Source organism: Mucor mucedo, assembly GCF_025094135.1.
Source record: "Mucor mucedo strain NRRL 3635 chromosome Unknown EV154scaffold_43, whole genome shotgun sequence".
Taxonomy (NCBI): Eukaryota; Fungi; Mucoromycota; class Mucoromycetes; order Mucorales; family Mucoraceae; genus Mucor; species Mucor mucedo.
In genome coordinates, this window is record NW_026252327.1 from 272,979 (window position 1) to 287,497 (window position 14,519).

The window sequence follows — 14,519 nt, forward strand, 5'->3', positions numbered from 1 at the left end:
GTGTTGTGTACATAAATAACGCCTTCTTGGAACCCTTTCGGATTCTCATTCGCTTCATCAGCCTTATCGCCTCTGGCAATAATATTTCTCGTGGTAGTGTCATATAAAATTGAGGTGCGGTATTCGTTTCCTAATCTATTTTTGAAAAGGAATCTGTCAAAAAAAGAAAATACACGTATAAAATCTGTTAATTTAATGTCGACTAACCTTTCATTAAACTTTATATTATTATTGATGGCCACCGCTGTAGAGGTGATCAAGTCATAGCCCAAATCTATACGAAGTAAGTAACGCCGTAATTTAAAAAAATAAGTCGCTTACCGATAATAATACAATATCTATGCCGAGAATAGTCATAGAGTTCTTCCATCTTCTTTCTTCTACGACACGATGTTAAAAGGGGCGAAAGCACGAATACGGAGTTCACGGCGCTTCCTCTAATCCATTTATTTGTAGTACCAAACCTTATTTGACCATGAACTCAATGACGGGGTTGAAGCATGCATTCAAAGATTCTATCTAATACCCACTAACATTGAAGCGCGATATTAGTTTTTGCTAGACTACTCTTCCGTGGAAAAATCTCTAGTGTCTGGGAAAAGAGACCTTTGCTATCCTTCCCCCTTAAAGCATATCGAAACAAATAAAAAAAGACATCGTTTACATCAAATTTTATATATGTATATTACAAACTTTATTTAACGCATATTAACATTGGCATATTCATGTACTTACCAAAAAAATACTTGTATCTACTTCAATTAGCATTTCTATTTCCTCAATACTTCGGCTATATCATGTCTAATACAATACTTTGTTTCCTCTTGCTATAAATCCTCATCCCGTTCTTAAAAATGTCGATTTGGTTCAATACAGCATCTACAGCGTATTTTCTTGTTTCCAGATACATGTATTATTAAAAACGCACTGATCCATCTAAGGATGTTCATTCGGGGGTATCCATAATATGTGAAAACTCAAGCAGAAGCAAGAAATTGTCAAATTCTTGAATGATGTGGCTTTTAACATTTTCAATGTTTCCTCTGCAATAAAAGATGTCTCATCCTTTGTCTTCTCTATGTCCTTACACTTCAAAAAGACGCACCTCTGCAAACACAGCAAGAATAAAATCTCATCCCTTGCCTAATGCGCAAAGCACTTCACGATACGCATTTCTACCTATCCCTAAAATCCCATCGGATACCACTTCACTTTTCTTCTTGTTGCTCATGTTATTCACAGGTGTTGTAAAACCTGTGTTGGACTTGTGTTCTAATTGTTCATGGTCGGTTGATTCTGCATTACTTGCTGCTTCGGCGGCTTCACGACGACGTTGAACGATTTCTTCCATGACAGAAGTTTCGATTTGGCCAGGTGATTTAGCTTCTTTAATTTCGTAATCGACAGCACCTGCAACAAGAATAGGCTGCAAGCACGTCAAGCGTGTCAGTTTAATTTTTTTTTATACATGTCGGTGGGTTGGGCGTATTATATTACCTTGACATATTCACGAAACCAAGTTCGACTCTTTTCAAGTCCATCACCAGGTGGTGCAGTAATATACACTGTGACTTTACGAGGCATTTCCTAGTTTCTTATGGGGTGAGGACAAGAAAGAGAGATCAAAGAGAGAAAAGACTTACATGGACACCACAAGGTCTGTCAGCGAGAAAAGAAACTCGTTGAGCAAATCTTGTTCTGGCATCTTGGGCATATTTATTACTGGAATAGACAAGACCTGCAATGCCACCTGCAACACCACTGAAAATTAGTGTGTTCTTGGAAGGTACTTTTAATCCAAAAGGCATGGTTTATGAAAAAGTGTTTCTTCTTTAAAAAAGGGCCCATTGTGTCCCTGGGGGGTCGGGGAGAGTGAAGGGGGATTTTTAAAATTGAAAGTCACGCAGGTTTAAAACGGTGGTTTAAAAATAGGTTGATTTTATTGAAGGCAGTGATATGTTAAATATAAGCGAGTGTCAATGGCTCCAGGATATTTTCGGTTTCGTAATAACGGTTATCAATATAGTCATCAATATGGCCCATACATCCTCTTGATACTTTGATAGATAAATTATTGCTAATCTGCTCATATTCTATCACAAATGTATTAATAGAAATACCCGTCAACAAATAAGAGTTGATTGTATACGTAGCACCAGGAGGGTCGCCGTGCAATAGAGTATACTTGTCCGGAACAGTACTGGTTGAACTTTCTAATTGAAAAATTTCTAATACGATATCTATGTGTAAGTAGAAGTGGGTCTCATTAGAACAAACGAAGAAGTACAATCATGGCAACGAACTTACCTTTAAGTTCATTGATTTGAATTATAAACCCTTTTGTTGGAACTGGCTTCCCTTTCTGAATAGATACCAAATAACTATCATCACCTGCAATAGTATTTTTGATATCACCATCACTGTTTATTCGGGTGAAAGGGAACGAATTGCCAAAATTTGTAATCCGCATCCCGTATGTATTGCTTGATACTTGGCACAATGTCCCAGTGACAAACCTATCAAACATGTAAGGCTTTTTTCCAGTTAAAAACGTCTCCAATAATTCGAAAATAGATTCTCTTAGTACAAATATCATTGTATCTTTTTCTTCCATATATACGACGTCATCAACCGATTTTTGCATAATCATGGTGTATGCTATGTGTATCTTTGAACCCTGCGCCAGATTGAACGGATCTCCAAACACAAAAATGTAATTCGGCACGTAGTTTCCAAATAATTCTTCGTTGTCCAAAGAAGCCAATATATCTGTTGTTATACCTTCTATTACTGACATAAGGCCTACTTCAATAATGTCACGAAGAAATATGCTAATACTGCAACCACATTTCGTGTTGATATCAAGCTGTATTTTGGAATCCATGTTCAAATTTGATTTGGTTTTTTCGAACTACCAAGAAGCAATTAATACAATGAGACGCTAGTTATAAGTATACCAACTTACAAGTTCAACAACGCATGGTTTTAAATTTCGATATATATTGTTATATATCTCTAATGACTGGAAATCATATTGTATATCTTCCTGAATCTTGTGCGTGGTGCAATAGTCAACTTGACAATTGACTTGTAGGCTCTTCATAATATTCTTACACAGTGTATCATATACATCATCGATTTGTATCATTTCATCCTGAATAATGATAGACGCTGGATCTTCTCCGGGTGATGTCAGTTTGACCACTTGATGCAAACTGAGTTGAATATGCTTTGAAGATATCTGTGCAACAACATAGTATGATTTCAACGTAAATTCCAAGTGTTGATACTTGTGTTGGAGAGCTGGTAGAATTTCTTCACCACGGGTACAGAATTTTGCTTTTCGAAGTTCGTCGTCCTTCCTGAGTATTCCACTTGCAAAGAAAGATTTTTCCATATTTTTTATTGAGCCGAATACAGTATCCAATAAATTTTTATCAATAGAGACGCTATACCAAATGTTGTTTGCTCTCCAATTCGATCCTACAGTACTTTCTAGTTTTTCCTCTATTTGCTTGTTGAGGCAGTGCAGATATGTGATTATAAAAAAATACATGTAACCTGGATGGCATGTAGTAAAGGACTCGCCATCCGAACCACAAGATTCATCCTTCGACGCAAAAAGATCGTCCATGTCAAAGTTTGCCGTTAGCTCTTTAAATATGTTTGGGTCTAAGGAGACAAATAAATTTCTAATTCTCTTTAGCCGATTTTTACTTGATTTTATCCTTTCGTCACTATTTGAAGTTCTTCTCTTCCGCGTACTTTCGAAAGCTCGCCCAAGTGGCTCGGATGCTGGGCTCACTGGTAATCTTTCTTTCCCATTGCTTTTGTAACTTGAGTATAATTCAAGATAGTCACCAAAAATCTTTTCTAAACCCAACTTCAGTCTAAACGCACAATTAGAATTGACAATCATAAGCGTTCCTTTAAGTAGTTTTACCTATTTGATATGTGTAGTACTGGTCTTTGATATATTTCTGATTGCTTGATGAAAAAATTCAACGGTTGCATATCACTATTATGCAATAAAATAGAACTTAGTTGGATTTTCTTTTAAAAGATATTTTGCCGCCTAACACCTTTACCATTCAATATTTTGCTTCTGGCCAACTTGTCCATCTTTATCTAGGTATGTAAAATCAGTCTGAATTTGTGTAGGCGATATGTCTGTTTAGTTTCAAAATAGGTTAGGTCAATAAGAAGCTGGCACTACTAAGGAGTCAATTTACCAATATTGATGAAGATAATAGGCTTTAAGCAACTTTTGGGTTCTTCCATTGTTGTTTCGTTGGGTAGTATAACTGGGTTTCTGCGTACGTTAAATTCTTCCATTCGGTAGTTTAAAAGCTTTTCAATTGCATTTGTTCGGTGATCATAGTCAAAGAGTACGAACATGGGGGGATCATCATCGAGTTCCGCGGATATGTAAGATTCTTTTAGTTCCCTGAAATACTTTTTCGACCAACAATAAAATGATGAGATTAGCCCGATAGCAAAAAATGTTTCCGGGATTCGACTTGTATAAAAAATGTCCAATTGTCTGGGTACTATATTGCTCCTGCCTACAAGAAATTTATCTACTTCATTTCTAAAGAATTTTTCAACAAAACCAGAAAAATGTTCAAGTATGTCCCCTAAAGTGATTGAGTCATTCGTCCAGCGAGATTTCAAGTCTGGGAATGGCTGATCATATAAAACAATACTTGGATATCTCTGGCAAAACAAAAAAAAATGTTTTTAATTATTTTCCCAATTTCTTTTCCATTAACTCTTACGAAATTATCAAATCCATCGTACTTTCGATTGAGTTTTTCAAGCATGTCGTCGATAGCTTCTGATACTAACGTAGTATCACAATGCTTTTCTACAGATGCTATTAATGACAAACGTAGTTCTTTTAGTCCAAACGGGATTACAAAGTGAGCTTGTTTCAACAATTGTGGCACCAATTCTCTGTTTGCTAATCTGAAAGCAGGATATTGAGCTGATACCAATTTCAAATCCACGGAGTATGCACCTTGATAATCGATTGTACACAATACGCTCTGATCTCCATGCTTTATGTTTCTACCCTTCCCGAATCTACTCATCGGTATGTTTTGAAACCTTAGCTCTAACATTGAAAAAAACGCCAGCCTGCCTGGACCATCATTTTCATGAAGAAGACCAGCTTTTACGAATAGAGGCAGGAACAATTCTTCTCTTATTTCATAATCCCAACTGGTTGGAAGATTCAAAGAATAATAAAAATCCATATTTACACTATTCAAATCTTGTTTACAATGATTCAATATTTTTTGTAACAGGTCTATAGCTTCCTCGTACAAGAGCGCGTACAGTGCCGTATTATCGAAAGGTTGTTGCTTGGGTTTTAAATAAATGTCACCGAGCTCCCTTAAGATGTTGCGTACATAAATAACGCCTTCTTGGAGCCCTTTCGGATTCCCATTCGCTTCGTCGGCCTCGTAGCCTCTGGCAATGACATTTCTGGTGGTAGTGTCAATTAAGATTGAGGTACGGCGTTTGTTTTTATATCTTTTTTTAAAAAGGAATCTGTCAAAAAAAAAAAAAAAAAAAAAAAAAAAAAAACGCGTATAAACTCTGCTGTTTCGATGTCGACTAACCTTTCATTATTTGTAAATCTAGTAATGGCTACCGCCACAGAGGTGATCATGTCATATCCCAAATCTATACGAAGTAAGCAACGCCGTAATTTTAAAAACTAAGTAGCTTACCGATGTTAATACAGTATCTATGCTGAGAATAGTCATAGAGTTCTTCCATTTTCTTTCTTCTACAACAGGATGTTAAAAGCGACGAAAGTACAAATACGAAGAGGCTTACGAGTTCACGGCGTTTCGCTTAATCCGTTTATTTGTAGTACGAAACCTTATGTGACCATGAATGACAGGGTAAAGCATGCAATTAAATTTTCTATCTAATACTTATTAACATTGAAGCGCAGTATTCCTTTTTGCTAGACTACTCTTCGGTAGCAAAATCTCTAGTGTCTGGGAAAAGAGACCTTTGCTATCCTTCTCGCTTAAAGCATATGGAAACAAATAAAAAAACATCGTTTACATCATACTTTATATATGTATATTACACACTTTATTTAACGCAAATTAACATTGTCACATACATTAACTTACCAAAAATACTTGTATCTACTTGAATTAGCATTTCTATTTCCTCAATACTTCGGCTATATCATGTCTAATACAATATTTTTTCCTCTTGCTATAAATCTTCATCCCGTTCTTAAAAATGTCGATTTGGTTCAATACAGCATCACCAGCGTATTTTCCTGCTTCCAGATACATTTATAATTAAAGACACACTGAGCCATCTAAGGATGTTCTTTTGGGAATTATCCATGATATGTGAAAACTCAAGCGGAAGCGAGAAATTGTCAAATTCTTGAATGATGTGGCTTTTAACATTTCCAGGGTTTCCTCTGCAATAAAATATGTCTCATCCTTTGTCTTCTCTATGTCCTTACACTTCAAGAAGACGCACCTCTGCAAACACAGCAAGAATAAAATCCCATCCCTTGCCTAATGCGCAAAGCACTTCACGATTCGCATTTCTACCTATCCCTAAAATCCCATCGGATACCACTTCACTTTTCTTCTTGTTGTTCATGTTCTCTACAGGTGATGTAAAACCTGTATTGGACTTGTTTTCTAATGGTTCGTGGTCGGTTGATTCTGCAATGGCTGCTGCTTCAGCGGCGGCTTCACGACGACGTTGAACGATTTCTTCCATGACAGAAGTTTCGATTTGGCCAGGTGTTTTAGCTTCTTTAATTTCGTAATCGACAGCACCTGCAACAAGAATAGGCTGCAAGCACGTAAAAAAATGTCAGTTTAATTTTTTTTATACATGTCGGCGGGTTGGGCGTATTATATTACCTTGACATATTCACGGAACCAAGTTCGACTCTTTTCAAGTCCATCACCAGGTGGTGCAGTAATATACACTGTGACTTTACGAGGCATTTCCTAGTTTCTTATGGGGTGAGGACAAGAAAGAAGAGATCAAAGAGAAGAAAAAAGACTTACATGGACACCACAAGGTCTGTCAGCGAGGAAAGAAACTCGTTGAGAAAGTCTTGTTCTGGCATCTTGGGCATATTTATTACTAGAATAGACAAGACCTGCAATGCCACCTGCAACACCACTGAAAATTAATGTGTTCTTGGAAGGTACTTTTAATCCAAAAGGCATGGTTTATGAAAAAAGTGTTTCTTCTTTAAAAAAGGGGGCCCATTGTGTCCCTGGGGGGTCGGGGGAGAGTGAAGGGGGATTTTTAAAATTGAAAGTCACACATGTAAAACGGTGGTTTAAAAATAGGTTGATTTTATTGAAGGCAGTGATATGTTAAATATACGCGAGTGTCAATGGCTCCAGGATATCTTTGGTTGAGTAATGAGGTCTATCAATATAATTATCAATATAAACCATATATCCTCTTGATATTATGATAGATAAATAATTGCTAATCTGCCTATATTCTACAACAATTGTATTAATAGAATTATCCGTCAAAAGTTCCAAGTATATTACATAATTAGCACCAGGAGTGTCGCCGTGCAATAGAGTATACTTGTCCGGAACAGTACTGGTTGAACTTTCTAATTGAAGAATTTCTAATTTTATATCTATGTGTATGTAGAAGTGGGTCTCATTAGAACTAACGAAGAAGAACAAACATGGCAACGAACTTACTTTTAGGTTCATTGTTTTGAAGTATAAGCCTTTTTGTTGGAACCGGCTTCCCTTTCTGAATAAACACGAAATAACTACCATCATCTGCAACAGTATTTTTGATATCACCATCATCTGCAACAGTATTTTTGATATCACCATCACTGTTTAGTCGTGTGAAAGACATGCATTCGTATGATAATTCTTTTTTAATCCGTAACCCGTATGTATTGCTTGATACTTGGCACAAAGTTCCGGTGACAAACCTATCAAACATGTAAGGCTTTTTTTCAGATACAAACGTCTGAAGTTGTTTGAAAATAGATTCTCTTAGTACAAATGTCTTTGTATCTTTTTCTTTAATATATACACCGTCATCAATCGTTTTTTGCATAAGCATGGTGAATACGATGTGGATCTTTGAACCCTGCCCCAGATTGAACGGGTCTCCAAACACAAAAATATAATTCGGTACATAGTTTCCGAATAACTTTTTGTTGGTCAAAGAAGCCACTATATCTGTTGCCATACTTTCTATCACTGACATAAGGCCTGTTTCAATAATGTCACGAAGAAATATACTAATACTGCAACCACATTTCGTGTTGAAATCCAGCTGTATTTTGGAATCCATGTTCAAATTTGATTTGTTTTTTTCGAACTACCAAGAAGTAATTAATAAAATGAGACGCTAGTAATAAGTATACCAACTTACAAGTTCAACAACGTATGGTTTTAAATTTCGATAGATATTGCTATATATCTCAAATGACTGGAAATGATATTGTGTATCTTCCTGAATCTTGTGCGTGGTACAATAGTCAACTTGACAATTGACTTGTATGCTCTTCATAATACTCTTACAAAGTGTGTCATAAACATCATCGATATGTATAATTTTATCTTGAACAATGATGGATGCGGGATCTTCTCCAGGTGATGCCAGTTTGACCACTTGATGCAAACTGAGTTGAATATGCTTTGAAAATATCTGTACAACAACAAAGTATGATTTCAACCTAAAGTCCAAATGTTGATACTTGTGTTGGATAGCGGGTAGTATTTCTTCACCACGGGTACAGAATTTTGCTTTTCGAAGTTCGTCGTCCTTCCTGAGTATTCCACTTGCAAAGAATAATTTTTCCAATTTTTTTATTGAGCCAAACACAGTATCCAAAAACTTTTTGTCCATAGAGACGCTATACCAAATGTTGTTGGCTCGCCAATTCGATCCTACATTACTTTTTAATTTTTTCTCTATTTCCTTGTTGAGACAGTGCAGATATGTGAGCATAAAAAAATACATGTAACCTGGATGGCATGTAGTAAATAACTTGCTATCCGAAGCAGGAAATTCGTCCTTCGACACAAAAAAATTGATTATGTCAAAGTTTGCCGTAAGCTGTTCAAATAGGTTTGGGTTTGAGGAAACAAATAATTTTCTGATTTTCTTTGGTCGATTTTTACTTGTTTTTATCCATTCAACATTACTTGAAATCCTTCTCTTCCGCATATTTTGGAAAGCCCGGCCAAGTAATTTTGATGCTGGTATTCTTTTTTTCCCATTTTTTTTGTAACTTGAATATAATTCAAGGTAGTCACCAAAAATCTTTTCTAAACCAAACTTCAGTCTAAACGCACAATTAGAATTGACAATCATAAGCGTTTCTTCAAGTAGTTTTACCTATTTGATATTTGTAGTACTGGTCTTCGATATATTTCTGATTGCTTGATGAAACTATTCAATGGTCGCATATTACTATTATGCAATAAAATGGAACTTAGTTGGACTTGCTTATACAAGATATTCTGCCGCCTATCACCATTACCATTCAAAATTTTGATTCTGTCCAACTTGTCTATCTTTATCTATGTATGTAAAAACAGTCTGGATTTGTATAGGCGATATGTCTGCTTAATTTCAAAATAGAATAAGTAAGTACAAAGCCGATAGTACTAAGGAGTCAATTTACCGATATTGATGAAGATAATAGGTTTCAAGCAACTTTTGGGTTCTTCCATTGCTGTTTCGTTGGGTAGTATAACTGGGTTTCTACGCAAGTTAAATTCTTCCATTCGGTAGTTTAAAAGCCGTTGAGTTGCATATTCTCGGTAATTATTGTGAACGTGTTTTGATACGGGTAAATCATAACAGATTTCCGCGGATGTGTAAGATTCTGTTAGTTCCCAGAAATACTTTTCCGACCAACAATCAACTGATGACATGAGCCCGTTAGCTAAAAATGTTTCCGGGATTCGACTTGTCCAAAAAATGTCCAATGGTCTGGGTACTGTATTGCTCCTGCCTACAAGAAATTTATCTACTTCACTCCTAAAGAATTTTTCTGCATGACCAAAAAAATGTTCAAGTATGTCCTCTAAAGTGATTGGTTTATTCGTCCAGCGAGATTTCAAGTCTGGCAATGGCTGATCACCTAAAAACCTACTTCGACTTCCCTGGCAAAGCAAAAAAAAAAAAAAAAAAAAAAAAAAAAAAATCATTTTAATTATCTTCCCAATTTCCTTTCCATTAACTCTTACGAAACTATAAAATCTTTTGTACTCTTGATTGAGTTTTTCAAGTATGTCGTCGATAGATTCTGATGATAACGTAGTATCATAATGCTTTTCCACACATGCTATTAATGACAATCGTAGTTCCTTTAGTCCAAATGGGATTACAATGTGAGCTTGTTTCAACAATTGTGGCACCAATTCTCTGTTTGCTAATCTGAAAGCAGGATATTGAGCTGATACCAATTTTAAATCCAGGGAGTATGTATCTTGATAATCTAATGTACACATAACGCGCTGATCACCATACATTATGTTTCTACTATCATGTTGGTCTGCTTCCATCTGCATATTTTGAAAATTGACATCTAACATTGAATAAAACACTAGCCTGCCTGGACCATCATTTTCATGGAGAAGACCAGCTTTTACGAATAGAGGCAGGAACAATTCTTCTCTTAATTCATAATCCCAACTGGTTGGAAGATTCAAAGAATAAAAAAAATCCATATTTACACTATTCAACTCTTTTCTATGTTGATCCAGTATTTTTTGTAACAGGTCTATAGCTTCCTCGTACAAGAGCACGTACGGTGCCGTAGTGTCGAAGGATTGTTGCTTTGATTTTAAATAAATGTCAGCAAGCTCGCTTAAGGTGTTGCGTATATAAATAACGCCTTTTTGGAGATCTTCCAGATTCTCATTCTCTTCATCAGCCATGTTGCCTCTGGCAATGATATTTCTCGTGGTAGTGTCATATAAAATTGAGGTACGAAATCTGTTTGCTGACCTTTTTTTTTTAAAGGAATCTCTGTCAAAAAAATACCCGTACAAATTCTGCTGTTTTCATGTCGACTTACCTTTCAACAATCAGGTGAGGTTTATTAATGGCTTCCGCTTTAGAGGTGATGATGTCATAGCCAAAATCTATACGAAGTAAGCTACTCCGTAATTTAAAAAAAAATAAGTCGCTTACCGATTAGAATACAATATCTATGCCGAGAATAGTCATAGACTTCTTCCATCTTCTTGCTTCTACAACACGATGTTAAAAGCGACGAAAGCACAAACACAAAGAGGCTTACAAGAACACAGTGTTTCACTTGACCTACTTATTTTGTTGCACAACAACCTTGTGCGACCTTAAAGGTAATGATAGGGTAAAGCATGCATTTAAACTTTCTATCTAACACTCACTAAAATTGAAGGGCGATATTAGTTTTTGCTAGACTACTCTTCTGTAGCAAAATCTCTAGTGTCTAAGAAAAGAGACCTTTGCTATCCTTCCGCTTTTAAGCATATGGAAACAAAATAAAAAAAAAGACATCGTTTACATCATATTTTATATATGTATATAACACACTTTATTTAACGCAAATTAACATATACACATACACTAACTTACCAAAAATACTTGTATCTACTTGAATTAGCATATCTATTTCCTCAATACTTCGGCTATATCATATCTAATACAATATTTTTTTCCTCTTGCTACAAATCCGCATCCCGTTCTTAAAAATGTCGATTTGGTTCAATACAGCATCTACAGCGTATTTTCCTGCTTCTAGATACATTTGTAATTAAAAACGCACTGAGCCATCTAATGATGTTCATTCGGAGGATATCCATGATATGTAAAAAGTCAAGCAGAAGCGAAAAAACTGTCAAATTCTTGAATGATGTGACTTTTAACATTTCTAAGGTTTCCTCTGCAATAAAAGATGTCTCATACTATGTCTTCTCTATGTCCTTACACTTCTAGAAGACGCACCTCTACAAACACAGCAAGAATAAAATCTCATCCCTTGCCTAATACGCAAAGCACTTCACGATACGCATTTCTACCTATCCCTAAAATCCCATCGGATACCACTTCACTTTTCTTCTTGTTGCTCATGTTATTCACAGGTGTTGTAAAACCTGTGTCGGACTTGTGTTCTAATTGTTCATGGTCGGTTGATTTTGCATTACTTGCTTCGACGGCTTCACGACGACGTTGAATGATTTATTCCATGACAGAAGTTTCGATTTGGCCAGGTGATTTAGCTTCTTTAATTTCGTAATCGACAGCACCTGCAACAAGAATAGGCTGCAAGCACGTCAAGCGTGTCAGTTTAATTTTTTTTATACATGTCGGTGGGTTGGGCGTATTATATTACCTTGACATATTCACGAAACCAAGTTCGACTCTTTTCCAGTCCATCACCAGGTGTTGCAGTAATATACACTGTGACTTTACGAGGCATTTCCTAGTTTCTTATGGGGTGAGGACAAGAAAGAGAGAAAAAAGAGAGAAAAGACTTACATGGACACCACAAGGTCTGTCAGCGAGAAAAGAAACTCGTTGAGAAAGTCTTGTTCTGGCATCTTGGGCATATTTATTACTGGAATAGACAAGACCTGCAATGCCACCTGCAACACCACTAAAAATTAGTGTGTTCTTGGAAGGTACTTTTAATCCAAAAGGCATGGTTTATGAAAAAAGTGTTTCTTCTTTAAATAAAAAAGGGCCCATTGTGTCCCTGGGGGGGGGGGGTCGGGGGAGAGTGAAGGGGGATTTTTAAAATTGAAAGTCACGTAGGTTTAAAACGGTGGTTTAAAAATAGGTTAGCAGTGATATGTTAAATATAAGCGAGTGTCAATGGCTCCAGGATATTTTCGGTAGAGTAATAAGGGTAATAAATAAAGTAATTAGTATCGCCCATACATCCTTTTGATAATTTTATAGATAAATTATTGCTAATCTGCTCATATTCTACCACCCATTTATTCATATTAGCATACGACAATTTAGAGGAGCTTATGCTACAATGAGCTCCAGGAGTGTTGCCGTGTAATAGAGTATACTTGTCCGGAACAGTACTGGTTGAACTTTCTAATTGAATAATTTCTAATTCGATATCTATGTGTAAGTAGAAGTGGGTCTCATTAGAACAAACGAAGAAGTACAATCATGGCAACGAACTTACTTTTAGGTTCATTGATCTGAATTTTAAACCCTTTTGTTGGAACTGGCTTCCCTTTCTGAATAAATACCAAATAACTACCATCATCTGCAATAGTATTTTTGATATCACCATCACTGTTTAGTCGTGTGAAAGGGATCAACTTGCCTAAAAAATATGTTGAAATTCGCATGCCATATGTTTTGCTTGATACTTGGCACAAAGTCCCAGTAACAAACCTATCAAACATGTAAGTCTTTTTTCCAGATAAAAACTTCTCCAGTAATTGGAAAATAGATTTTCTTAGTACAAATGTCTTTGTATCTTTTTCTTTAATATATACGCCGTCATCAATCGCTTTTTTCATAATAATGGTGTATGCTATGTGGATCATTGAACCCTGCGCCAGATTGAACGGATCACCAAACACGAAAATATATTTCGGTACATAGTTTCCAAATAGTTTTTTGTTGGTCAAAGATGCCGTTATATCTCCTGATATGCTTTCTATCACTGACATAAGACATACTTCAATAATGTCACGAAGAAATATGCTAATACTGCAACCACATTTCGTGTTGATATTCAGCTGTATTTGGAATCCATGTTCAAATTTGATTTGTTTTTTTTCGAACTACCAAGAAGTAATTAATAAAATGAGATGCGAGTTATAAGTATACCAAACTTACAAGTTCAACAACGCATGGTTTTAAATTTCGATAAATATTGTTATATATCTCTAATGACTGAAAAATCATTGTGTATCTTTCTGACTCTTGTGCGTGGTACAATCAGTCAACTTGACAATTGACTTGTATGCTCTTCATAATACTCTTACAAAGTGTGTCATATACATCATTGATTTGTATCATTTCATCCTGAATAATGATGGACGCTGGCATCTTCTCCAGATGATGCAGTTTAACAACTTGATGCAAACTGAGCTGAATCTGCTTTGAAGTATATGTGCAACAACAAGTAGGATTTCATCCTAAAGTCCAAGTGTTGATACTTGTGTTGGATAGCTGGTAAAATTTCTTCACCCACGGGTGCAGAACTTTGCTTTTCGAAGTTCGTCGTCCTTCCCAAGTATTCCACTTGCAAAGAATAATTTTTCCAATTTGTTTATTGAGCGAATACAGTATCCAGTAGCTTTTTGTCCATAGAGACACCATACCAAATGTTGTTGGCTTGCCACTTCTTTCCTACATTACTTTCTAATTTTTCCTCTATCTGCTTGTTGAGACAGTGCAGATATGTGATTATAAAAAAATACATGTAACCTGGATGGCATGGTAGTAAAGACTCGCCATCCGAACCAAAAGATTCCTCCTTCGACGCAAAA

At 36.0% G+C, this 14,519-nt stretch overlaps 8 protein-coding genes across 8 annotated transcripts; 1 reads left to right on the forward strand and 7 right to left on the reverse strand.

Annotated features, from left to right (window-relative positions):
• Positions 1-63: 63 nt before the first annotated feature.
• On the forward strand, positions 64-419 carry EV154DRAFT_508393 (uncharacterized protein; the record flags this gene model as incomplete). Its single annotated transcript, XM_051601512.1, has 1 exon — positions 64-419. A coding segment is annotated over one exon (204 nt), but the record flags the coding sequence as incomplete, so codon positions are not given.
• A 549-nt stretch (positions 420-968) lies between these two features.
• Positions 969-1,850, reverse strand: EV154DRAFT_224900 (mitochondrial import inner membrane translocase subunit Tim54). Its single transcript, XM_051594466.1, has 3 exons — positions 1,644-1,850; positions 1,498-1,587; positions 969-1,426 (listed from the first exon to the last, which is right to left on the reverse strand). The coding sequence occupies exons 1-3, from the start codon at positions 1,806-1,808 to the stop codon at positions 1,133-1,135; spliced, it is 549 nt and encodes a 182-aa protein (XP_051457876.1). The 5' UTR covers positions 1,809-1,850; the 3' UTR covers positions 969-1,132.
• Positions 1,851-1,908: 58 nt separating this feature from the next.
• EV154DRAFT_224909 (uncharacterized protein) lies at positions 1,909-4,175 on the reverse strand. Its single transcript, XM_051594467.1, has 5 exons — positions 4,089-4,175; positions 3,944-4,018; positions 2,966-3,890; positions 2,308-2,911; positions 1,909-2,240 (listed from the first exon to the last, which is right to left on the reverse strand). Exons 2-5 carry the CDS (start codon positions 4,012-4,014, stop codon positions 1,960-1,962), a joined length of 1,881 nt encoding a protein of 626 aa, XP_051457877.1. The 5' UTR covers positions 4,015-4,018; positions 4,089-4,175; the 3' UTR covers positions 1,909-1,959.
• On the reverse strand, positions 4,018-5,962 carry EV154DRAFT_224922 (uncharacterized protein). The gene is made up of 5 exons (XM_051594468.1): positions 5,739-5,962; positions 5,628-5,691; positions 4,779-5,538; positions 4,089-4,716; position 4,018 (listed from the first exon to the last, which is right to left on the reverse strand). The coding sequence occupies exons 1-4, from the start codon at positions 5,785-5,787 to the stop codon at positions 4,216-4,218; spliced, it is 1,374 nt and encodes a 457-aa protein (XP_051457878.1). The 5' UTR covers positions 5,788-5,962; the 3' UTR covers position 4,018; positions 4,089-4,215.
• A 539-nt stretch (positions 5,963-6,501) lies between these two features.
• Positions 6,502-7,262, reverse strand: EV154DRAFT_464281 (mitochondrial import inner membrane translocase subunit Tim54; the record flags this gene model as incomplete). The annotated part of the gene is made up of 3 exons (XM_051597660.1): positions 7,068-7,262; positions 6,918-7,007; positions 6,502-6,846 (listed from the first exon to the last, which is right to left on the reverse strand). The coding sequence occupies exons 1-3, from the start codon at positions 7,230-7,232 to the stop codon at positions 6,502-6,504; spliced, it is 600 nt and encodes a 199-aa protein (XP_051457879.1). The 5' UTR covers positions 7,233-7,262.
• Positions 7,263-7,385: 123 nt separating this feature from the next.
• EV154DRAFT_563383 (uncharacterized protein) lies at positions 7,386-11,251 on the reverse strand (the record flags this gene model as incomplete). Its single annotated transcript, XM_051605780.1, has 7 exons — positions 7,386-7,666; positions 7,734-8,373; positions 8,428-8,945; positions 9,686-10,169; positions 10,254-11,016; positions 11,087-11,153; positions 11,203-11,251. 7 exons carry the CDS (start codon positions 11,249-11,251, stop codon positions 7,386-7,388), a joined length of 2,802 nt encoding a protein of 933 aa, XP_051457880.1.
• Positions 11,252-12,234: 983 nt separating this feature from the next.
• Positions 12,235-12,699, reverse strand: EV154DRAFT_481321 (mitochondrial import inner membrane translocase subunit Tim54; the record flags this gene model as incomplete). Its single annotated transcript, XM_051598386.1, has 3 exons — positions 12,235-12,318; positions 12,389-12,478; positions 12,535-12,699. 3 exons carry the CDS (start codon positions 12,697-12,699, stop codon positions 12,235-12,237), a joined length of 339 nt encoding a protein of 112 aa, XP_051457881.1.
• Positions 12,700-12,813: 114 nt separating this feature from the next.
• On the reverse strand, positions 12,814-13,932 carry EV154DRAFT_551609 (uncharacterized protein; the record flags this gene model as incomplete). The annotated part of the gene is made up of 3 exons (XM_051604992.1): positions 12,814-13,131; positions 13,199-13,808; positions 13,864-13,932. 3 exons carry the CDS (start codon positions 13,930-13,932, stop codon positions 12,851-12,853), a joined length of 960 nt encoding a protein of 319 aa, XP_051457882.1. The 3' UTR covers positions 12,814-12,850.
• Between the last annotated feature and the right edge of the window lie 587 nt (positions 13,933-14,519).

What these genes read in the sequence shown, in the direction of transcription:
- EV154DRAFT_224909 (XM_051594467.1), bottom strand. Translation starts at nt 4,014, where the DNA reads ATGCAACCGTTGAATTTTTTCATCAAGCAATCAGAAATATATCAAAGA. An exon ending in GTACTACACATATCAAATAG is followed by an intron (nt 3,891 to 3,943) that starts GTAAAACTACTT and finishes TTGTGCGTTTAG; the next exon opens with ACTGAAGTTGGGTTTAGAAA. An exon ending in AACCATGCGTTGTTGAACTT is followed by an intron (nt 2,912 to 2,965) that starts GTAAGTTGGTAT and finishes GCTTCTTGGTAG; the next exon opens with TTCGAAAAAACCAAATCAAA.
- EV154DRAFT_224900 (XM_051594466.1), bottom strand. Translation starts at nt 1,808, where the DNA reads ATGCCTTTTGGATTAAAAGTACCTTCCAAGAACACACTAATTTTCAGT. An exon ending in ACAGACCTTGTGGTGTCCAT is followed by an intron (nt 1,588 to 1,643) that starts GTAAGTCTTTTC and finishes ATAAGAAACTAG; the next exon opens with GAAATGCCTCGTAAAGTCAC. An exon ending in GGTTTCGTGAATATGTCAAG is followed by an intron (nt 1,427 to 1,497) that starts GTAATATAATAC and finishes ACGTGCTTGCAG; the next exon opens with CCTATTCTTGTTGCAGGTGC.
- EV154DRAFT_224922 (XM_051594468.1), bottom strand. Translation starts at nt 5,787, where the DNA reads ATGGAAGAACTCTATGACTATTCTCAGCATAGATACTGTATTAACATC. An exon ending in TAGATACTGTATTAACATCG is followed by an intron (nt 5,692 to 5,738) that starts GTAAGCTACTTA and finishes TACTTCGTATAG; the next exon opens with ATTTGGGATATGACATGATC. An exon ending in ACGATGGATTTGATAATTTC is followed by an intron (nt 4,717 to 4,778) that starts GTAAGAGTTAAT and finishes TTGTTTTGCCAG; the next exon opens with AGATATCCAAGTATTGTTTT.